The 24,962-nt window shown below is 37.9% G+C and overlaps 1 protein-coding gene across 2 annotated transcripts; it reads left to right on the top strand.

Annotated features, from left to right (window-relative positions):
• Nucleotides 1-198: 198 nt before the first annotated feature.
• On the top strand, nucleotides 199-23,185 carry LOC139477947 (uncharacterized). 2 transcript variants are annotated; one of them, XM_071260395.1, is made up of 4 exons: nucleotides 199-230; nucleotides 11,366-11,883; nucleotides 21,447-21,610; nucleotides 22,519-23,185. In XM_071260395.1, exons 2-4 carry the CDS (start codon nucleotides 11,378-11,380, stop codon nucleotides 23,067-23,069), a joined length of 1,221 nt encoding a protein of 406 aa, XP_071116496.1. In that variant the 5' UTR covers nucleotides 199-230; nucleotides 11,366-11,377; the 3' UTR covers nucleotides 23,070-23,185. The 2 variants fall into 2 exon arrangements, with proteins under 2 accessions (XP_071116496.1, XP_071116495.1); XM_071260394.1 differs by lacking the exon at nucleotides 199-230 and adding an exon at nucleotides 340-628.
• Nucleotides 23,186-24,962: the final 1,777 nt, after the last annotated feature.

The raw sequence follows: 24,962 nt of genomic DNA, 5'->3' as shown, positions 1-24,962 counted from the left end.
CACAAGTATTTATAAAACGACCGGGGGAGGAAATATTCTGGGGGGAGATTTTATTTGGTAGGGTGGGGGAGAGTTTATTTCGATAGGGGCCGTACTGTACCGGTAAAAATTAGCCGGGGGGGGGGGGGGGGGGGGGAACACTCTATTCACTGGTTGTCAGGGGGAGTCACTTTGTGTCAGCCTGGCTGGGCAGACATGCAGGATGGGCCATTGTCACACAGCTGGAGACCGTGAGTTACCCCGCAGTGTGCATTCACTGCATTGAATTTACTTTAAGAATAGTCAGATTAGTTTACCGATATAAGTTGATTAATATATATTTTCTAGTAGGGATTTGGTGTTAGAAGAAAGCTATGACACGTCAAATGTTGCCGCTAGGGGAGCCATGGGTTGGAAACCATGTTTTGAAAGCAATGTGTGTGTGTGTGTGTGTGTGTCTGTATGTTGAGTGGTGGTGAGGATGTGTTTGTCGGCCACATCCAGTCATTCAATTTTGTTGACGTCGGATGTTCTCTTCGTTGCATATAGTCAACGTACCATGTCGCTTCAGTGTATGAACCCGTGTGGCTACCCACCAACTTCAGGGAGTTGAGATACGAGGACTGCTGCTTTCTCAGGACAACAGGAGGTAATCATTATTTCTTAAACCGATTTTGTAGCATTATGTGAGACACTTATCATGGATGCAGTGGTATCTCCTGAAATACCTGTTGTTACCCTGTCTGGCGATTGGCATTAAGTGGCTAAAACAAGGACTGGTCGGCTCGGAGTTAGTATAATGTTTCCGAGAAGGGCATTCATTTTAAACTTCGGCATGTTATCTCAGTGGGCTGACACTAAAACTTGGCAGCAGTCCGGACTAGTACAAGCATACAGCTGCATGCAATTCAAATTGTTTTATTCATTGCAAACTGAAAGGCCCATAGTTCAACGTATTTACAAGGCATGGGTGTTTCTTCTAACTAACAATGTATGTACAATGCAATGCTTTGTAATAAAGTAATATTTGACGTTGACATGAGTATGCAAAACAAATTAATATTTGGGAAAGTTATAAACTTCTTTGGAATATACTTCTTTCTTAATTGACGACAGAGTTTAAACACAAGCATAAAATGATACTCATTTTCTACAACATTAAGGTTAATGTTTAGTGTGCAGGACTACTTCAGTTACGGAACAGTAACAACATTTCTTATGTTTTCATGTTAAACATGAGCAGTATGGAGATTATGGAGATTCATGATTTTTTAACATTGGCATTGTTAACATAATTCTTAATTCTTAAAGATATTAATTTTCTTTGTTTGTTGTTTAATGCCCCAGCAAATTTAAGTTCAGTTGTATTATTAAATTTATATTATTTTGCAATTGTTACAGAGACTTGACAAAGTGATAATAAAATGTATAGTCGCTATGCTTAAAAAGTAAGCATATACTAGAATTATCTTCCAGACATAGTGCACACCAAAGGATAATCATATGTCATAACTCTATTGTACGTGGACGTCATCGATATTTGTGTATAGCTGTATGATTGCACTGCAAAAAAATCCATATATACAAGCTTGTATATCCTTTGGAAAGATGATATTTCCAAAGGATATACAAGATTGGAATGATGATATATACAAAAATATACAAATTTGTATATATGGTGTATCCAAATTTGTTTTCTTTGTATATATTGGTAAAGGGAGATAATTATTATGTATTTGTGTATAATTATTATATATGTGCAAATTGAAGTGTTTTAAGTTAAGCACTGTGTTTCTTTGTATATGTTTGTAAAGGAGGATAATTGCTATGTATTGCTCTATAATTGTTTTGTATGTGCAAAATAGTATCAGCAAGTTACAAAAAACTGATATAGTGGCGGGTAACATTACTGGAATGTTTAATTAGTACTCCACACTGTTAGCGGAGTACATACAGTCCTTGCAATGATATTGACGGGTGGGCGGTTGAGGCGTCTGGTACTTTTCCTGGCGCGGTGCTTGGTATGTGAGTAGACTTTATGGTCTAAGAGAGGATTAGCTGTCGGTAACTTCTGTATTGAAAGTGTTTGAGCTTGGATTCGTTTTACGGGGAGGCCGCGATGTGTTTTGTAACATGCTCTCGAGTGGATTGCACAGTGGATGAAAACTGTTTAACTATAACGGGGGATGTGGCGTCACACATAAAAACTGTTAATACTCTGATGATGATTATGTTTATGATGAAGTTGTCTTTTATAAGTGAATGAGATGTTGAGCTGGCTTGGTCTAATTGGTATTCACTCCCTGGAACAAAAATATTGTTTACTAACATTGTATTATGAGCAACCGGATGCGTAAATAACGTGTGTTATATATTCCCGTATCATATTTTATAATACTTGTTCTTTTAATATTGTTATCAATGAGAGAACGAAGATTATCTTGAAAAAACACAACAGCATGCATATGTTCTAGCAAAAGGAAACTTGATATATATTCATATGGTGCAAACCATATGTCCATCAAAAATAATAATAATAATAATAATAATAATAATAATAATAATAATAATAATAATAATAATAATAATAATAATAATATTATTATTATTATTATTATTATTATTATTATTATTATTATTATTATTATACATCATGATGATAATACATATTTGATGCAGTTTCAATGTAAAGATTAAGTATTTCTAAAGATATGGAAAATAAATCTTGATAACTGCTTTAATCTTTGATCTTTGGGAAAATAATAATGGAATTGGTTGAGTGACTAACGTATTCTACATTAAAAGTGACAGGAACGTGATTTACATAATTGAAATATAGAATAATATACAAATTATAAGAGAGGGTTTGTGATTTATATTGGGATGAAGTCAGTATTTAACTTGCGCTTTCCGACATTATGCATATTTCGCACATGGTTAAGAAACAAATTGCAATTCATTTATTTATAAGAAGTACGAATGCATCAATCCTACAAATGTACATAATTTGTTGAATGTTATTTCGCGAATACACAAATTGCATAACACATTCCCTGAGGACAAACCCAAATTGCCCGTCCCTTTGTGACAGGTGTTAATTATTGCCACCACATGTCCCGGCACTTTTATGACATGTAATGAACCTAGTCAATCCCAATCTGTAACAACAACATGGGTCTAATAAAATCAAAGTAACATAAATGTTACGTAATTCGAATTTAAAAAAAAGACTGAAAGAATGTAACATGAATATAATTGCTTTTTTTCAGGGTAATATAATTTTGGGAAAATATACGTTTTCTTGTATTTATGGACGACTTCACACAAGCTGAAAAATTAAACATATGTTTATATGGCTATATTTACATACATGGCATTAACATGTAATAATAATATTGATCATGTTTGCTAATTTGTACATTTCGTTGTTATTGGTATCCTGAGTATGTTGTAATAATGCATGTGTTCTGATCTTATTTGACGTAGAATACATCAACTAGAGGAGTGACTTTCTTTCATCAGCGTGAAAGGATTACCCACACATATACACTTAATCCTTTGTCAAACAGAAAGAAGTCATATAGATATCATATCTAACTGGTACTAAAAGTTCACTATCAATCTCCTCTGATAACAAACTTACATTTAATATCCCCAAGCTACAATAGCCAGCATGCTCATGGAGTAATTATGAGAAACCCGAATGATATCCTGTCTACGTGGTCACACCCGGTGAGTGTTAAGACATTCAGACAGTCTGTATTCATTTCTTATATCCCAAAAGTACCCACCAAGCTTCCTTTTATTAACATTGGGATGAGGGGAGATATACATATTGTATTAAATAATACATCAATACATCAAAACAGAACAAAAAAGATAGGTCAACAGTGCGGTTGATCGAAAGGGGTTTCCTAAGAAAAGCTATTTAACTGTTTAATACTTAATACGTGTCTCAAAGTATGTATTAATTCTTACTACTAGTTATTATATATGTGCAAATCCACCCGAACGTCGGATGTACATGGCCAAGTTCAAAATAGCTAAATTAGGCACTGTTCAAATTGTTTCCAATAAACCACTGATTAGAAACTCACTTAACCTTTAGAATAGAATCGTTTCTTAATATATTGTAGTTGGGGCATGTGAAAAAATTAATGCAGTGTACCATTCTGACAGCCACAAGAGCATGCATGATGTGTTATCTGAGATGTGTTTTTTTAAGCCGATGGAAGTTTAAAGTGACAAAATCTGGTATCATGGCTTAACTGAATATAACATTCTCCAAGTTTAATAATCCTCTTTTTCCGGTGACTATTCCAATTATTAATGGTATCAGGTAGGAATGACTTGGAGTAGCATTCTGATGTACAACGTATAGCCTGTGAATTGGTTAGATTTCTTTATATGTAATCACTAACAGCTCTTGTAAAAAGGTGTAATGGCTACGTTGGTCTCACTATATATTTTCTCGTGGCTTGTACCTCTTATCGCCCCACAAATAGTCCGTAATCAGTGAGTGGGCGAGGTAAAAATTAACATCTCATCGGCATTATTTCAGCGTCCGTAATGGATTTATGTGTAGACATTCTAGGATTAATTCTTGTTCTTTGGTATATATCCAAAACATGGGAGCAAAATATTGGCAATATATATATGCTTGTTCATGACTTATGTAAAAGGGTTTATTTATCTGAGCGAGTGAGTATGGTTCACGGCGGTGGACATCAGAAAGGTATTTAAGACAATTAATCATAGGGCTTACCTCTTTAACTCGCCAATATCAGAATCTGACTGAAATATTAATACCAAAGTCCTTTCATTTTAAGATTAGGTTTTGCAATTGGGCACACTTTGACATGATATTGAACAGTTTTCTTTTTCCCTGGATTAAGTTTTACTTGTATTCATTCATTTGGTAATTTTCTCCAAATCGGCATTAATATTTTACGCAGTAGTATTTTGAACTGTCCATTTTGGGAATTGGGTGGACCCCACCGCAAGCACAGTAAACAGACATACCAAGGTGGATAATATGTACTATAGTTTGTTGGCTCGACATGCAAGACTCCATAATTTTACCTATAAAGTCATAGTAATATTAAATTATATTTTTTTATAAATAATTCATTGATGTATTTGACATGAGACTCATGTATTTTATAATAATGTACAATTTCAATGCCTTAAATCTGTTGCATTAAACAAATTCTTTGATTTGATGTTGTCATATTGTGACTCAATTTGTGTCTAGTCTTCCAAATGTTCTATTGCGAAAACATATAGTGTCAGCGCTCATGATCGCCATATCTATGAATGAATGAAAATATCATCATTAATAAACTTACCTGAGCTCAATATGTGTTCTGAAGACAAATTGCTGTAAAGCATCTTGCCCGGCTTCGTTCACGTTCACCCTCAAATGTACGAAAGGAAAATCTGCGACTGTGCGTGTTCAATGTTCGAATGCATTTTTGCGACAGGCGGTCGTTTATTTATTAAGATTCCACAAATTCATAAATCACATTGAGTTGTAGCTCACACTCTCAACTGATGTAGCTGCCTTGGTTAACTGGAGTCAGGATATAACTAATTACAAACTCTGTTCTAATTATGCTAATCGAGGAAGTGCATTATACTGGATGACAAACTTAGTAATCCTTTCACACTAATCTTTGTTTACAATGAACGCATGTCAAATGACTAAATAAACATCCTTTTTTATTTTCTTAAGTAGAAGTATCACAATGGGCGGTGAACACAACTGTTTGTAGAATGATAGTTTCAGAAAGGAATACAAATGCAAATATACAGAAAGGGGTTTAAAATGGTTTCTTTCTTTGCATCCACGCATTGTGCATTGTTCAAAAACTCCTGAATCCTCATCGACTCCTGAATACTACGATTTTGACGTTGTCATCTTGATCATCAGAACCATCAAAGGCCGCAAAATACAGCAAGCAACTTTTCTCCCACTTTTCAATTAAGATGTAGACAAGTAGAAGACATTTAGTAACGATTTAAAAAATTGTGCGAGTTTCTTAGTGTCAATAATTAACAGACTTAAAACAGACATACGAATGGACACGTTATTGACAACAATCCTATATATTTTAGAAACGATGATTAGTTGGAGTGACAAGTATATATTTGCAAAAAATAGATTTATAAAAGTTCAGCTTATTAAGTACAATACACCCATCAAATAGAGCTGCATGTGTCAGGGACCCAATCTAGATAGCGCCAACATCTTGAACCGCTGCGCCGGAAGTAGGTAACGTTTCTAGCTCTTACGTCGAGTAAAATCAGAAATGATTCGCGTGATACATATACGATGTACATATATGTGAACAGCCTCTCGTTAATAATGCCCTTTAATTGTAGTCATCTTACTATTTGATCGTTTATGCCACACAAAGCACTAAGTTCCGTTATAAAAATACGGAAAAAATGAACAGATTAATCTCATGGACATATATTCAAAAATGGTAGCATAACGAATGAAGTAATTTTTTAATTTCCATTCCCATGATACTGTTTAGATGAAACACCGTTAGCAACTTGAATGGGAATAAACAATGGTAGCTGTCATTAGCCAAAGGATACTAGACTATACAAGAACAGTTTTAGCATCTCACACCGTCCCGACAGGCGCCAACCTCTCAAATATTGCACAACATATATTGATGGCGTATTATGATATTAATATTACATTGTTTCTTGAATACTGTGCAAAGAATATTTTGTACGATGGCAAGATTCAAAACAAGTATCATTATCTTCTTTGCGAGGAATTCAGAAGTTGGAGTATTGAGAGAGGATAAGTTCTGTGGATGAACAACATCACTTGCTTGATAATGGTGTTACAACATACACCTAAGCGTCGCTCCTTACTGTTTTCATTTAAAAATATAAATAAAAAATCACAGCGCACAGGGAAATTGAGCGAGGCTCAATTCGAAGGTCCGGGGTTGGATCCCTAGGCGAGTCATACCAAAATACGTTAAAAGATGGTACTTGTTGTTACCCTGTTTGGCGCTCGAAAATTAAGGGGCTAAAACAAGAACTGGTCGGCTCGGAGTCAGTATACTGTGTCTCAGTGAGGTATTCATGTTAAACTGAGGCATGGTATCTCAGTGTGCTAGCACTATAATCGGCATCAGCCCGGACTAGTACAAGCAGCCACATAAACACACACACGTACATGCACGTCCCTATATGAGTGCAATAATAATGAACTCGACGTTAAACCCAATTTCACCTCACCTAAATATCCAGTTGATTTGATTGAAATATACTTGCGTCAGTGTAATTTATTAATGCCCCATGTTTTTGTTAAACAAATATAATAACATATAATATACACGCGAGGTGCCTTTACTTGCTGCTATATGCCCCAGTGTTGGTAGTTTGCTGGGATCTGAGATTGTGACGTGTCAGTGAGTGAGTGAGTTGGGTTTAACGCCGCTCTTAACAGTATTCCAGTTATATCACGGCGTATCAGCGTAATGTGGGAGGAAAGCCCGAAGTGATGCAGGTCTCAGACGTTTACCACTTCGATGAAACCCACGAGCACGGGTATGGTGCTGACAAACCTAGAAATATAATTGGGGTGAACCGGGATTCGAACCCACAATCATAGGTTTCTGGCGTGCCCAAGGGACGCAATTGTGGCGTATCAAGTATCCATAGTACCTTTCATTGACATGCCCTGTTCTGCCCCTTATGTTGGACCATGCCACATGATGGCTGATCTAAAACAACAAAATTTTAATAGTTACAAGGGAATATTAAAAGAAACTATACTATCTCCGTAGTGGATTCCCGTTGTTGTTCAATAACACACGACCACTGATCATATCAAACACTAGGATTGCCAAACGCAACAATCAAGTTAATCATTTAACTGACCTTAATTCAAGTCAACTTGAGAGGAACATAGTCGCTAAGTCAATATGTAAACCTAGGTGGTACTGACAAATGTGCCACAATTTATCAACTTGATTTTGATGGTTGTATGCGCAGTGTGAACTTCATTGGAGTGAGTTTGGTTTTACGCCGTTTTTAGCAATATTCCAGCAATATCACGGTGGGGGACACCAGAAATGGGCTTCACACATTGTACCCATGTCGGGATTCGAACCCGGGTCTTCGGCGTGACGAGCGAACGCTTTAACCACTAGGCTACCCGACCGTCCCGGAGTTTGTTGGAATATGGGACAGCATTTAAGCAAGAATTAAGACTTTTTAATTTTTATTCACTACCAGAATTATTTGTAAATTGTTGTGATATTTATCTTTGTTATTGAGATGCAGTTGATCGACTCGCAACACCTATGCTCTTTTTAAGATGACATCCACCATATTTAACCAAAAATATACCACTGATATGAATATTTCAGTTAATGACAATAATCTGGTACCTACAATAGCTACCGTGTGCTGAAAATGTTTATCCATAGAAAATAGTTTTACAAACCACAACTCATATATTATGTCTTATTATTTTACTATTTGATCCATAAAAAATAGAGAGACTGAAATGTGAATGTACGTATTTCTGTCTTCATATTCCGATATTTACAATAACATTTAGGCCTCTCAAAACCCTCTCGATATTATGGTACTTGTCTTCATTTTTTGGCGTATTGTATTGTACTCTATACTAATTACTAATTTATACACAGTCTGCCTACACAAATGTGTAGGTAGATTGAGATGTAGGCAGACTGAGAAGCTACCTATTTTTTTATTGCCCGCGGGAGTCCGCAATGTAACTGAAAGGGGTAAGCTTAAAATAGCATAAATCACTTGTACATAAGATTGTTTTCATAACACTGAAGGAAAAATGCACTGTAGGCGAATGTAGACGGCGCCCTCTGTAAGGTTGTTTTGATAACCCTGAAGGCCAAAAGCACTGTAGGCGAATGTAGACGCCGCCCTCTGTAAGGCTTCACTGGAGGGAAACGAAGCTTTTTCAAATTACACACATCCGGGTCTGGAGCATATTCAGAACATATTTTATATTATGCTGTTATTTACGATCTCCGGAGTACAGTGATAATCAGAAAATTAGTCCTTGAGGAAAAAAGGACATCGGATTACACATGAATGGTTTAATAATGTCAGCTAATGACCATCAATTAACTACATAAAGACGATTTTGAAGTATCTCTTATTGCTGGAAAAGAATAACATCAACATTCCACGCACATGATTTGTATGTTTTGTTTCCGTAAATGCGTGGCTTGAAATTTCAAATAAACCAACATGTCGACATACATGCTACAAATTTAACGTTTCCCATATACTTCCCCGCCCTGAATGAACGCCAGAGCGTTCACAAAGTGAAAGTCAATTCTTATAATTTTTATATCACATTTCATACCTCGTAGGATGTAGCGCTAGATCTATACGTGTGACCTCTTGTTAACACCGAAGCTGTATCGCGGAATAAAATATTCCCCCCAAAAGAGGTCACACGAGCGTATGTATGCTCAAATTGCTTTTCAGGAGCATCTGTTTTAGTTAGTTTTCAAAAATGTATTCCAATAATATCCTCATTAGATGAGAAAGGTCTATTGAGAACTACCCCAGTAAGTCAGTCAAAATGGCCGACACGATAAACGTGTCGGGAGAGATTTCCGAAGTCGTTTATGAACCTGTGGCCACTTCAAGTGTTGGTCATGACTTATCAATTGGCCGATCATTGAAAGGTGATTGTAACGATGCGTCAATAAGATGTTAAGGTACATGCATAGATTGCTGTGGACAGCGAAAGTTAGGATGTGTTTTTCATCGTTTTCTTTTCTGGGATTGGTTGTACCGAGGATATCCTTGAACGGTCATGCAATCAAACTCTCCGACGTATCCCAATGTTCGCTAAATCGCTAAGGTGAAAAATAAAGGGTCTAAATGATGTATGTAATTTGTGTTAGGGAATTCCCAGGGATTTCCCCAAGGAATATGCAAGTAGTCCATCAGTGTTTACGTCATTTCAAGAATGCATTCGCGTAAAAAACGTATGAACGTCAAGATGTGTCTCCATACACTTATGGACTTCAGTTTCGCGGTCATGTGTCCGACCTCTCGTCCAAAGGAAAAGCCGTATATCGTGTAAACTTCACATCAAAAAATATTTACTGTTATAACCAAATAAAACCCAACCCATTGTCCGATAGAGGTAACTGTGTAAAGCGGAGGGACATTTTATCTCAATAAACTTGGTAACATGGTTTGGTTTGACGTCTTGGCGCGTGTCTAAATTCCAGGTTTCATATCCTAAAACTGACTTCTCAGCATATCTCGGGGCACAGCGCGCTACAGAAACTGGAGCAATGCATGCCAGAGATACGAAACCTAATGTTCCTTAAAGGGGGACTTTGACAGGGGACCAGCGCCATCTGATTTTTTGTTTGTTTGTTGTTTTACGCCGCACTCAGCAATATTCCAGCTATATGACGGCGGTCTGTAAATAATCGAGTCTGGACCAGACCAGACCCTGACCACACGATCCCGTTTCGCCTTTTACGACAAGCATGGGTTGTTGAAGACCAATTCTGTCCCGGATCTTCACGGGTCTCTGACAGTTGTACAAGGCGGAGCCAACAGCATCGTTTTTCCGTCCATATTACGCTTGAAAAACTCGACGCTTTTCCGGACACTTTCAGGACGCTCACCAAATAATCAATTTTAATGAATTTGTAGTCGTTTTTTCGTCCAATGACCACATACGGAAAAACGACGTTTTCGTGTTTGCAGTGTGTATGCGTGCAGATAATGTCATGTGATGTTATCTCAAGAAGAGATTCGCTCAATGTAGTGACTCCACTTGAGATGGCAACACCGACATTTTCTCTACATTTGAATTCAAAATTAGATTTGGGGTAATATTTAGTGTAATCTTTTCTCGATGCACATGTCCGCCGAGAATGAATGCTGGGCATGTCTCAGGAATATATCTACAAAAGGTCTCGAGTGACACGTCTTACTCTGTGGTCTACATCTGGCCCGTGTAATCAATACCTATGTTATTACATTAAGATTTGGCCCGTGAAGATCCGGGGTAGAATAGGTCTTCAGCAACCCATGCTTGTCGTAAAAGGCGACTATGCTTGTCGTAAAAGCTGACTAACGGGATCGGGTGGTCAGGCTCGCTGACTTGGTTGATGCATGTCATGAATCCCAATAGCGTGGATCGATGCTCATGATGTCAATCACTGGATTGTCTGGTCCAGACTCGATTATTCACAGACCGCCGTCATATAGCTGGAATACTGCTGAGTGCGGCGTTAAACAATAAACAAACAAACAAACATTCAGATGTACAGTAACGTGTGAATTGGAATTCCATGGATAACCGCAACATGCTATTTTAACCTTTCAGACTGCAAACAGAATGGAGAAAGATTTATCCAAAGGTAAATTACAGCGTGCTGTCTTTGTCCTGGCAATTGTGGGAGTAATAATCTTAATGACAGTAGCCAGAACATACCGGCCAGGGAGATTTTATCAGCCAGCAATAGAAACCTACGACAAACATGGTACATGTCCAGATGTACTCAAATATATGGTGGCTGGTTCGTGGGCCACACGTCCTATCACACAGAAAGAGGAAGATGAGATTGAAGCCTTTTTACTACAAGGCCTCTACGCTGTAAATGGAAGCAATAATTTCGAATTGACGGATAAAAGATGCGGGAACCTGGGCTACTATCCATGGAAGTCAAACGAGAGAATGGCAGACTGGACAAGGGCACTGTGTAACCCCAGGGGAAGTAACCCTTGTTGCTATAACAACACGTGTCAGATGAAAACAGTTGAGGAATGTGTCTGTACGGACTGCTATGACCTTCGACCTCAGTTACATGCTGAATATTCGAAATGGATTCCCAACGATGACAGGTAATATGGTAGGAATAATTAACCTAAAGCACTTATTTGTTGTTCCTTTCGAGTAAAATATTAGTTCAAACTTTTCTGTGTAGAATCTTGAGGAATGGCATACAGTGCTCTGTTCCGATTTTAACATGACTACAACTTAGATTTTAGTATGTTTGTCAATTACCACGCCACTTGATCATGTATTCGTGAAATTGTATAAGCTCTACGTATTTTGGAGTGTTATGATATCACACTGCAAAACTGTTGCCCTCATGAAATATTCAGGTGCTTTATTATCACGAAATGTCTGCAAAACGTTGGTTTCACAAATTTCGCAATCCTACAATTCAGGTGAGCTACAGGACGTTGTTGGTCTCTTTTCACAAGTATGAGTTGTCCCAAAGGAAAGAAGACCCATGCAGTGAACGGTAGATTCTAAGATCACCAATAGTGTTTGTCACAGCCACTGTGGCATCTGTTATGCAATTAATACAGACGCGCATACCATGTATAGGTGAGGTGAAATTGGGTTTAACGTCGCGTCCAAGATTATTGCACGTATATAGCGACGTGCATGCACGTGTGTGTGTGTGGCTGCTTGTACTAGTCCAGACTGATGCCGATTTATAGTGCTAGCTCAATGAGATACCATTCCGCAGTTTAACATGAATACCCCACTCAGACACAGTATACTGACTCCGAGCCGGCCAGTCCTTGTTTTAGCCCCTTAATGCCGAGCGCCAGACAGGGTAACAACAAGTACCATCTTTTAACGTCTTTTGGTATGACGCGGCCGGGGATCGAACCCCGGACCTTCCGCTCTGCGGGCGGACGTTCTACCACTAGACCACGGAGGCGGTGCATACCATGTATAGAGTGATGTATACACATCTGTACCAAGGACATCCTTAAACCTTTTTGTCCTAAAGTGAGAGAGCAATGAAAAATTGGAAAGTGACAAATGCCAGAATACTATCAATTTTTGTATCGTATCAAATCTTCAGCATTCAGCATGTCCAGATCCAGCTGATGGAGTAGACAGTATTCACCTGTATATAGCGAATGTTTCACTGCACATTTAGTCATACTACTCTGGAAAGTCGATTTTATTCGTCACTCATACCATATGTCCTTGGATCCTGAGTGACTTCAACGGCATTTGATACCAAAGTGGTTTGGATGAATTGGAGGTGTTAATACTCGTAGGGTCGAATATGCGTTCGCAGCACAGCAAAACAATGCAGTATCCGTTTTCCGGATACCTCCGGTTACATACCCAAAACGCATCCGGGTATCCGGTGGCATATTCCTTGTCGGATACCAGATCCGTGGTATCCTGCATTGGACACCTCAGCGGAAAGCATGCCTCCTGGAATCCGGGTGTCTGGCACCGGATACCTCACCGGATACCTCAATCTGGGTGTCCAAGGATCCGGCACCAGATACCCGACCGGATATCTCATTCTGAGTATCCAAGCACAGCAAAAAAATGTATTCCCAGTTTGTTCTAGCCTAGCGGTTGAAGCGTTCGATTCGCCACATTGGTACAATGTGTGAAGCCCATTGCTTGGTGTCACCCATCATAATATTGTTGGAATATTGCTAAAAGTGACATAACACCATACTCACTCTGACAAAAATTGAAAGTCATTGGCTATGTGCTAAATTGGGCCTTTGTTCCTGGTGTGATTAGAAGATTATTTTGGAACGGTATCAGTACTTGTTACATCTAGACAGACGATGTTCATTGAAGTTCGAAACAGAATATAATTGCCCCAAATTGGTGCATAAGACTAATGGCATCCACAGAAATCACCTTAATAGAGTACCGGTACATAAAACTATCAATGTCATTTTTCAAATGACATGGAACTAAAAAGATTGTTCAGTGAGCTGTATTAGTTGTAGGAAAACATTCAGGACATTAGTATATTTGATGTATGTTCAGCACCCATGTTATGGTCGAATAAGTTCATATTTCTTAATTCTAATGAAGCAAAACAAATAATTCTTTTAGATAAAAAATCGTATTTATTGATACTATAACATTGCATTGGTTCAGTAACCAGAGGTGTTTACAAGAACTTGCAAAGTAAACAGAAACAGACGCTTCAATACCATTTTCCAAATATACAAATTAGTCAAATCTCAGAAGAATGTCAAGGAAGAAGAATATCTAAAGTCAATTATGTTTGTGCAGTAAACCACAAAAGACATTCACATTTGAATAGTCAGCGTCGGTGTACACCACATAAACATAGTCACACTGCTGTGGTATTAATTCCTTCAGACTTGATTAGTGTCGTAATATAAAACCCACAGAATCACACTGATGTGGCAGAATTCAGTCAGAATCAACACTTTCTGAGGTGAATCTGTTGGTTGTTCTGGGGAGGATTATTGATCATCCAGTGCGTCCTTTGTTTGACATGTTTCAGCAGGTGTCACTGTCCAATCCAGGTACCCGAAACACTATACAACATCTTGGGAAACTTGATATTCCAAAATTCTGAAACACACATATATTGACAAAGGGTAAAGAGTATTTTCTCGAACAGTCAGGTAATGACAATATATCAAGCAACTGATATGCAAATATGTTAACCAATCTTAAAACATGTAAATAAGCCATAACAAACCTTAAAGTGTATCATATCCAAAATTGTATCCGATCTTCTAAAAACAATACCTGTAGTGCAACAAGGCTCACCTGAATTTTTTATGAATGTTTGCATTGCATCAAAATATAAGGAAGGGTAAACAAGGCAATGCACAAATAAGTAAAATAGGTTTTTATACATACAACAGAACTATTCATATTTAGCAAAACCTTCAATCACACAAGTCATGTAAGTTATCTCAAAATACTATATTATGAGTGAGGAATTTAGTATAGTTTCAAACAACTTTTAGCATTATTCCAGCAATATCACAGCGGGGACACCAGAAATGGGCTTCACACACAGTACCCATGTGGGGAATAGAACCCGGGACTTTGGAGAACGCTTTACCCACTAGGCTACCCTACCACCACAAATACAAAAGAAAGTAACATTAGGATTTCATACAACAGATGTTTTCACCAAATATCTAGTCATTCAACTGATTGAATTATTGATTAGAGGAGCAAATACATGTCAATGTAGCAGCTGAATCAGGCTTAATGTGAATCGTTTCTTGCTTTAGTTGCAATGGGATCCACATTGGAAATAATTATCTTACTCATTTTGGATATTTACCATTAATTGGTAGGCCAAAATAGACACTGATAAAAAAATCAACTGTAAAGAACAACCTGAACCATCAACTAAAAACTATGTATATTACATTTAAGGGACCGGTCATGTACCGGTATGTTCTTATACATTTTTTACACGACTCTCCCTGAAAAAAACAAAATGCAAAACACTTTATAGTTTACTATTCATTTTTCATAACCCTCCCCTAGAGGCTGCCCTATTTTTGGGTGACCCTCCCAGTTTGTTCTGACCTTGATTCGGCTACTGGCAATATTCATGAATAAAATCATTATCATATTTCTGTCATTTATCCTATCATTTTTGAAAATTAATTTAATGAAGATTAACAATATCATTACAAATTGCCAAATATATAGGTTTGGCAAAGTGAAATCATAATTAAAGTAGTTATGGATTTGGATCTTTTCAAGGGTAATTGTAAATTCATTTGTTTATTTTCCATTCGAATACTCACCTGGATGTTATGTAATAAGGTTAAACAGTATTGGAACTATCATCTTTTTTTCAAAATACAGCGAAACATATATTTGACTTGCGTGCCGTTATTGAATCATACCCTAAGTTCTTTAGGCATTGTTATGCATCTGCACAGAGTGGTCAAAGTCCTTGTCTGACACATAGTTTGCTACAAGGAAAGATCCAATAAGTACAGTTGAGACGTCAGGCTGTGTCCAGACAACCTGTCTGATAAGCGGCCTTGGTAGCATGTAGGGTTGTAGCTAATCCTAAATAAACATTAAGCAAGTGACATTATCTTTGCTACAAAACACATAATCAAAGCCTGCACCACCTTTGATGTTTATTATCTCGCTATGCTCACAACAGCTCATTAGCAAGATGAACTCAATTTCAACTCATTGTGGATTTAGGGATTAACAGGGCAATTAGTGTCGGGTGGGTATTAGCACTTGCAATTGTCTGTTACTTACTTAACTGAGTTGTGACGGCTTAGTTACAAAGCAGCCAAATCAGCACTAAAATTAGAAGTAAGCATCAACATACCAAAATTTAAAAAAACGAAAATAAAAGTATCACCAAAGAGAAATCTCCCAAAAGTGGCAAAATAACTATCAGAAATATGATTGCAAACTAAAAGACCTGCTACAAAAGTCACTCAAAAAAAAAAAAATCCTTCATAAAACCAAAACAATTGACAGAGTAATAACTAAACTACAAACAGGCCACACTAAGTAAAGCTCCCACCTACACCAAATTAAAAAACACCAAACCTGTAAATGCCACCCACTGCAGCTTAAAACGCCTGAATACTATATAGCACACATTACCAGCAACACAGAACAACACTCCTATCCACACTATATTGACACTAGTAACGGTACTAAATCCCTTAAATGACTTACAAACATTTAAAGCACTAGGCATATATACCTTATCAAAATAGGCCTACTTGGCCGCATTTAAAAATAAAAGTACAACAAACAAGCTGCCAATAAACCCTAAAATTCCAAACCTATAAAAACACACAAATTACTTTTAGTCCCTTCCACCTTTTGCATGGCATATTTCAAAATTCCAAATTCGTTCTTCAAATGAAGAAGCAACCCTAAAAAGTCCCACCTAGGTTGCCTCCCCTTTTCGGACATACCCTTTTCGATCAAACACCGAATGGCCTGGCGGGCCCGTGCGCGAAATACGCATATGTCGGAAAGCGCACGTTCGAATCCCGGTTCGCCCCGATTATGTTTCAAGGTTTGTCAGCACCCTACCGGTGCTCGTGGGTTTCACCGAAGTGGTAAACCTGCAACCTGATACCTGCATCACTTCGGGCTTTCCTCCCACATTAAGCTGACACGCCGTGTTATAACTGGAAGAATGTCAAAAGCGGCGTTAAACCCAACTCACTCACTCACTCACTCTGGGGCAATAGCATTTGACACGCATGGCCACACAAGTGTTTGCTTTTTCAATAATAAGACCATATATATGAGGCTCTATTCCAAAATGACTATCAAGAAGCAAACTGTAGTTACAAAGGTGATGTGATATCCGATGCACAACCTTAGCTTGTGTTAGCTAGGAAAATCCTTCCCATGTTCATTTGAATTCCCTGCTACTCAGTAATACAAATAGACTGTTTAAACTTTACATGGATTAACTACCGACTTAAAACCAGCCACTGTAACATTTTAATATTTGCCTACAACTAGAAATGGACATAGGAAACCCCGATGCTTCGTGGACCGCCCCCAGGGTCTAGTGGTAGAGCGCCCACCCGGAGAGCGGAAGGTCGGGGGTTTGATCCCCGGCCGTGTCATACTAAAAGACGTTGAAAGATGGTACTTGTTGTTACCCTGACTGGCGCTCGGCATTAAGGGGCTAAAACAAGGACTGGTCGGCTCGGAGTCAGTATACTGTGTCTGAGTGGGGTAACGCGGCATGGTGGGCTAGCACTATAAATCGGCATCAGTCCGGACAAGTATAGAATAATTACTAAACTACAAACAGGCCACACCAAACTAAGTAATCACCGTAAAAAAAAGCTAATCTACACACAACAGGAAACTGCCCACATTGCAAACAACAAGAAACACCAGAACACGTACTCATTCACTGCACACACTACCAAACACACCGAACAACACTACAGACCACCCTAAATCTTAAAACCGCACTTACACTAGAATCAATCCTAAATCCACAAAATGAATTAGAAAAATTCAAAGCCTTAGGTATATACCTAATTAAAACAGGACTAATAAGTCGCATTTAAACCCCAAATAAAATATTAAAACCAAAACTACCTTATCTAACAACCACCCAACCAACACAGCTCCCTTAGTTCGTCCTCCACCCATTCTTGGCATTCATTCCAAATCTCAAAATTTCAAAATTTCCACATAAGCAACCCCTAAAGCCCCCCTCCTGGGTTGCAATCAATCAATCAATCAATGTTTTATTCAAACAAGCCACCATAGGTGGTACAGGAACAATACATATAAAGTTATAACATAAACAATAAATTGTAGTGATCACTTGGTAAGTTGTAGATTATAGTGTTATACTCATCTTCTGACAGCATTATTAATAATTCTTATAAATATGGAGATATTTTTCACGATTAAGCAATTATTTGAGGTAAACAAAACTTTGAGCTTTGCGAGATTCGTCCATTTACAAAGATAAATTGGAATATAATGTGATCTCATAGTATCAAAAAAAGGAGCATTTAAATAAATAATGAAACTCGTCGGCTATCGCCGGTGAGCTAGATAGGTTACAATTTCTATTGATTCTGGGTATATTTTTCCAGCGGCCTGTCTCTACAGATAAATAATGATTCGATGTCCGAAATGACATAATAGGTCGAGAGAAATAATCAGGTAGCAGGAGGTATTTTTCAAACGACGGTAGATCTTTGAACAATTTATAGTAATTACCTTTTGAACTTTTATCTATATCATCCCTCCATTGTTGTATAAAATGATCTTTAAGTACTATTTCTACCATAGAGACAAGCCACTGTTTACAAACGCAACCAGGATTATCAAATACATAGGTCAAGCCACAACAGTTTAAAATACTTTTTATGTGAGATATATTCATACGTTACTATTACTAATATTGAGGGTGTGATCTAATTTGAACAGTTTAAGGATGCGTGATGACAACTTGAAAGGAGAAGATATGGTTTCTAAATTATACCAAAATGAAATCATTCTTTTAGCAATTGTAATGTTCACAGGAAAACGTCCAAGTTCACAGAAAACCATAAAGTTAGGAGTTGATGATCGCAACCCAGTAGCAAACTTTAGAAATTTAAGGTGAAATTTTTCAATGTTTATAACATTTTCACAACCACATATTTCACATCCATACAAGGCTATAGGTAGTATTAAGATATCAAACAATTGGATTACAGTATCAAGTGCTAGATTGAGGTTTCTTGATTTTTTCAGGAGTGCAAACATGGCCTTTTTAGAGCTAGACAGTAAATCGTTTATTGCGGTATTAAATCTCCTATTGCGATGAAAGTTGATACCTAGATATGTATAATTATCTACAATTTCAATTGGTTTAGAATCAAATTGAAAATATAATTTAGATTTTTTACCCACGCCTCCTCCAAATATAACAATCTTATGTTTTGGCAATGTTAACATTGAGTTTCCACACATCGCAGTATTTTTTTAACACATCAATGCAATTTTGGAGATCTTTCTGGGATTCACCTAAAAGTATCGCATCATCTGCGTACAACAAAATAAAGAATTTAATACACATATACACATAATCACCATGAACACAATTGATGTCAACGCCCCTACAAACTTTGCTCTCAAGATATACATCTAAATCATTGAGAAAAATCGAAAATAATAATGGGGAGAGATTGTCTCCTTGTCGAACCCGCGATAACTATAACAGAAGTTAGAAATTTTGTTATCAAATATAACGCAAGATTTTATATTACTGTACATGTTTTTCACTAACCTGAGGAATCTCCCCTCTATATTGTATGATAACATCTTGTACCATAGGCCTACTCTCAAAATACTGTCGAACGCTTTTGTGAAATCGATAAAAGCACAAAAATGTTTTCGTTTTGATTTTTTGAAATACTGATTTAGCATATTTAAGATGAATATATTATCAAGTGTTGACATATTTTCTCGAAAGTCAGCCTTTGATGAGCTAAGAATTTCATTTGATTCTAAGTAACTATTTAATCTGGAATTGAAAAGACAAGTAAATAACTTTCCTAAACAGCTCAGAATGGTAATGGGCCTGTAAGAGTTCGGGTCAAGAGAGTCACCTTTTTTCTTACATATTGGGCGAATCACTCCCGTCAACCAAGAGTCAGGGATAACACCAGTGGATAAAATCAAATTAAAAAACGAAACGTAAAAGTCACCCAGAATATCAATTGAATCAATCAAATAATCATTTTCAATTAAGTCAAGGCCTGAGGATTTATTACGCTTCAGTTGCGAGATAGCTGAGCGTATTTCTTCTAAAGTAATATCTCTGTTGAGAGTCGAGTTATCATATGAACAGGGGTTGAGATCTTCTTCTATAACATCATTGTCGCCGAGGTATGAGGCATTAATCGATTTGAAAAAATATGAAATACTTCTATGTTCGGTGTTAGTGAATTATTATCATTCACCTGTGAATTTAGTGTTTTCCAGAACTCTTTGGGCGAGTGTTTAAATTTATTACGTAACATTGTACTTTTATCATATTTATGATCTCTTATATGCTTATTTAAGCATTTCTTATACAACTTGCCATGATGGCGATACATTGAATAATTTACTTGATTACGAACTTTTTTGAAACGACGTTTCGATTTACGGTAAAGCCGTCTAATGTCCCGACATTCCTTACTGAACCAGGGCTTATTCGTCTTGACGCGCTTACGTGTTTTAACGGGAGATGTAGTTCGTTTGAGTCCGAAGGTAGTCCGTGCGGCATCGACCAGCACGTGCGTTATGTTCTGAGCTAACCTATTGACCTCAGTATCAACATCGACATCAAAACTGTCATAACAAACAGCATCACTTCTATCTCGCAACTGCCTTATAACTTCTACATCAATGTTATTTCGGAATACACTAGCCCTATCAATATTGTAGCGTCTAGGCCTGTTTCCGGTATTAGTTTTTGAAGAATTTAAAGTCTCAGAGACAGATTCATCTCTCTTTTTAACCTTACTCGTCAGCGATAAGGTAACAGGGCAGTGTACATCTGACAGCACAGGTGAGAAATCAAGAACATCAAAGTCATTAATCAAAGGCATACAAGCAGCAGAGACAATGACGTAATCAATTAAACTATTATCATTACAGGTGGTTCTTCCAATATTGAGATCATTACCTATTCGGCCATTGCATATGTATAAATTAAGGCTCCTACACAAGTCAATAAGCTGTTTTCTATAATTGTTAATTTTACCCATGTCCATACTATGCCTATGTTTTGGCATACCAGCGTTTTCCAATACTACATCTGGATCAAGTTCATTACCAATTTCATCACAGTCTGAACCAAATTCCTCTAAAACAAAATTATCAATAACGGTACACACACTCACTTTTCCCCTTTTCGGAAACACATTAAATGGCCTGGCCGGGCCCGTGTGCGACATACGCTTGCAGCCGGAAAGCGCACGTTAAAATCTCCAATGTAAGTAAGTAAGACTAGTACAAGCAGCCACACACACACACACACACACACACACACACACGTGCATGCACGTCGTTATATAAGTGCAATAATCTTGGACGCGACGTTTAACGCAATTTCACCTCCCCTCCCCTGATGTTTGGTAATACAGTCACAATCAGGATCTATTCTTTTCAGATGTCAAGTAAAAACATTCTCACCCAACGCTGCCTGTGAGCTCCTCCGGGGAGGCACCTACCACTTCTACGGCGACTCCATCGTCAGAATGGTGTTTCTTGCCCTTATCATCATACTCAAGGGAGACAATCAATATGGCGGACTTCGCCCCGATGCACCTACTGGTATGTAAACCTTTTCTTTCCAGTTATTCCAGTCATGTATAAGGAGAAACGAGATTGTACCCTGATGGTGCCTTTATTCAATATTGATGAATTAGAGTGAGTGAGTGAGTGAGTGAGTTAAAGTTTAACGTCACATCGGCAATATTTCAGCCATATCGTGACGAAACAAAATTTGATATGAACAATATATATTAAACTGTTTAAAATTCTGCTGACAAAGAGCAGTATAATAACTAAAACATCACAGACATTCGTAAAACTAGTTTGAGAACAAGTAAAAATAGATAACTAACTAATCATTTAACAACACATTATAAAAACAGGCTATAGATCGCCACCAACTGAAGGTTGATCACCGCGCTGGGGACCATGGGGACTTACAGTACTTTTGCTACCTGCATGGACCCCAGTCGGATTTACATCATCCCTTCAGTTGTTGGCCATGGCTGACAAATTTAGCCAAACATTAAAATAACACATATACTACTATTAAAAACGTGGAAGAAATAAATATACTTTGAAAGACGTGGTCTTACATACCCTCTCAGGGATGAATTAGAACTTACGAGATTTGTTCATACGTTATCAACTGTATATTTATATTGGACGCATCCAACACAGTGAGTTTCATATTTCATAAAAAAATAACATTGGGTTAGGAGAAATAAACTGAGCATAGTACAGTTTAAAGTCTAGCAAAAAATGGATGAATATGGTTTTACTCCGGTTTAAGCAATACTCCAGCAATATCACGGCGGGGGACACCAGAAATGGGCTTCACACATTGTACCGATGTCGGGAATCGAACACGGGTCTTAGGCGTGACGAGCGAACGCTTTAACCACTAGGCTACCCGACCGCCCCTCTAGCAAAAGAAGCCAACATGACTCGTATTTGTTTCTTTACAGACATAAAGAAAAGATGTTCTGGGATGTATGTTTTTCCAACCCGTAACTGTCGAGAGTATTTGGACTACACTCCGACACTCTGTAACGGGACGGTAACAGTGCTGTTCCGTCATTATCCACGGAGTAGCGACGTTCCTAAGATGATACAAGACGTCAAACCAGTTCTTGGAAAACCAAAGTCTATCATCTTTTTTGGCGCTGGCACATGGCAACAATTTGATCCGCGGCCTATGAAGAAATATTCCTTGGCTGTAATCTCCTTACTTAAGAATGAAACTTGGCCAAAGTTGATATGGTCAGGTTTTCATTATTTTGGTCTTTTTCATCGGCGCTTTCACCCATCATCAGACAATGCTCACGTTGAAGTCTTTAACAGATATATGGAGGACCTGGTGGGAGCGTACAATGTCTCTGTGTTTGATACCTTCAACATGACTAAAGGAGTCAGGAGCGTGGATGGCGTGCACTACGGCCCTGGGGTCAACTTCGTTAAAGCTCAGATATTCTTGAATTATGTTTTGGAATTGCAACGTCACGAAAAATGGACTTGACACAAATGTTGTATGCATGGAAGCATTCGAGTCTCGAGTTATAAGAAGCTATTTATTTATTAAGTTATTTCCATGGTTGGAGAAAGAGATTATTTTGTCATGGTTCAGTAAATCACATTCAGCCACTAAGCTGTTTCATTGTGTCTCTGCTGACTGGGGGATAAAGCGCACCCACACAGCTGCACAGCGTCAAGAACACGTCAACTTTTATACAGTTATACAGATATGGTGAAAACGTTCTCACATTCCTATGTCCTTCACATCCTGAACCGTGAAGATCCGGGGTAGAATAGCTCTTCAGCAACCCATGCTTGCCGTAAAAGGCGACTATGCTTGTCGTAAGAGGCGACTAACGGGATCGAGTTGTCAGGCTCGCTGACGTGGTTGAAGCATGTCATCGATACGAATTGCGTGAAACGATGCTCATGACATCACTCATTGGATTGTCTGGTCCAGACTCGATTATTTACAGACCGCCGCCACATAGCTGAAATATTGCTGAGTAAAACAACAAACCAAATCATTCACATCTCCTCGTCAAACGATTCAAATACCATATTAACAGAATAGTGTGTGAGTGAATATGCTTTTTACGCCGCTTTTAGCAATATTCCAGCAATATCACGGCGGGGGACACCTGAAATTGGCTTCACACATTGTACCCATGTCGGGAATCGAACCCGGGTCTTCGCCGTGACGAGCGGACGCTTTAACCATTAGGCTACCCGACCGCCCCTATCAACAGAATGAGCCGTGTATATAGTAATGAAATAAGTGTTGAATACAAGGTAAAGTTAGTAGTGGAAAACGTCAAGGGGACACCTGGTAGCGTTTAGTAATAAGGTGAGCGGAGCCAAGGTATCAAGGCATACCCCTCATTTCGCCTACACCTCATTTCGCCTATAATAATTCAAATGCTTAATTGCCTCACCCCTATTATATGAATGGGCATTGTCCATCTCAGGCTGTTAACTAATCCAAGCTCTAATCTAATCCAAGCGGCATAGAGTCACAAAGTGATTGGTCAAAAGATTGGTGATTTTAACGACCGTGTCACCAGCACATGGGTAGATGACGACGCTAGATTCCCCTGCCATATTTGGAACCAGCACGACAACACCGGTTCCCGATCCAACAACCATCTGGAAGAGTTCCACTGTGGACTGAAAAAGAGAATGCCCCGATCTCACCCTAACATCTATCAGTTCTTGAAGGAGATGAAGAAGATTGGAAAGGCAGACAGACGCTCCAGGAAACAAATGGATCTTGGAGGATCATGCAGACCCCGAGCTCGTGTTGACAGACAAAGGGACGAAAGAATTGAAAGACTAAAGACAGAGCTTCTTAGTGGAAGAAAAACTGTAATGCAATTTATTGATGCCCTTGGATATGTACTAAAGCTACAGTAATCCTGAGTCATTATTATCATATTACTGCATATCACTCTTTAGTGATAATAAAGCAAATAAATCAATTAAAGTTTTTGAAAAGTATTCACACATTCATAATGTTCACCCAAAATCATCCCCAATAAAGGTTACATTTCATTTTGAAACAAGGATTTCTCCTTAAATTTAACTCGCTACAAAATTCACATTTACGGTAAATAAACATTTTCTTTGACTGATATTTACACAACAAAGAATAGTTATACCATTTAGGGGATATAACAATACTTGAAAACATTATAAATACTTCCAGCATATATTTTGAGCACTCAAAGATGATTGAAAATCGAACAACACGCTCTTTGAAAAATGCAAAATGAATTATCAATAAAGTTGACGTATTTCCAAAACTTGCATTTATGACATGATAATATATTAAACAAAAAAACAGTATTTCATACCTGAAGATTAGTGCTCAGCCGCTAACTCTCTGCAGCACACAGAA

This window comes from Haliotis cracherodii, unplaced genomic scaffold (genome assembly GCF_022045235.1).
Source record: "Haliotis cracherodii isolate W230 unplaced genomic scaffold, xgHalCrac1.p SCAF_38, whole genome shotgun sequence".
NCBI lineage: Eukaryota > Metazoa > Mollusca > Gastropoda > Lepetellida > Haliotidae > Haliotis > Haliotis cracherodii.
Note: the sequence above shows the minus strand (reverse complement) of the source record. Positions and strands in the feature narration are given on the sequence as shown.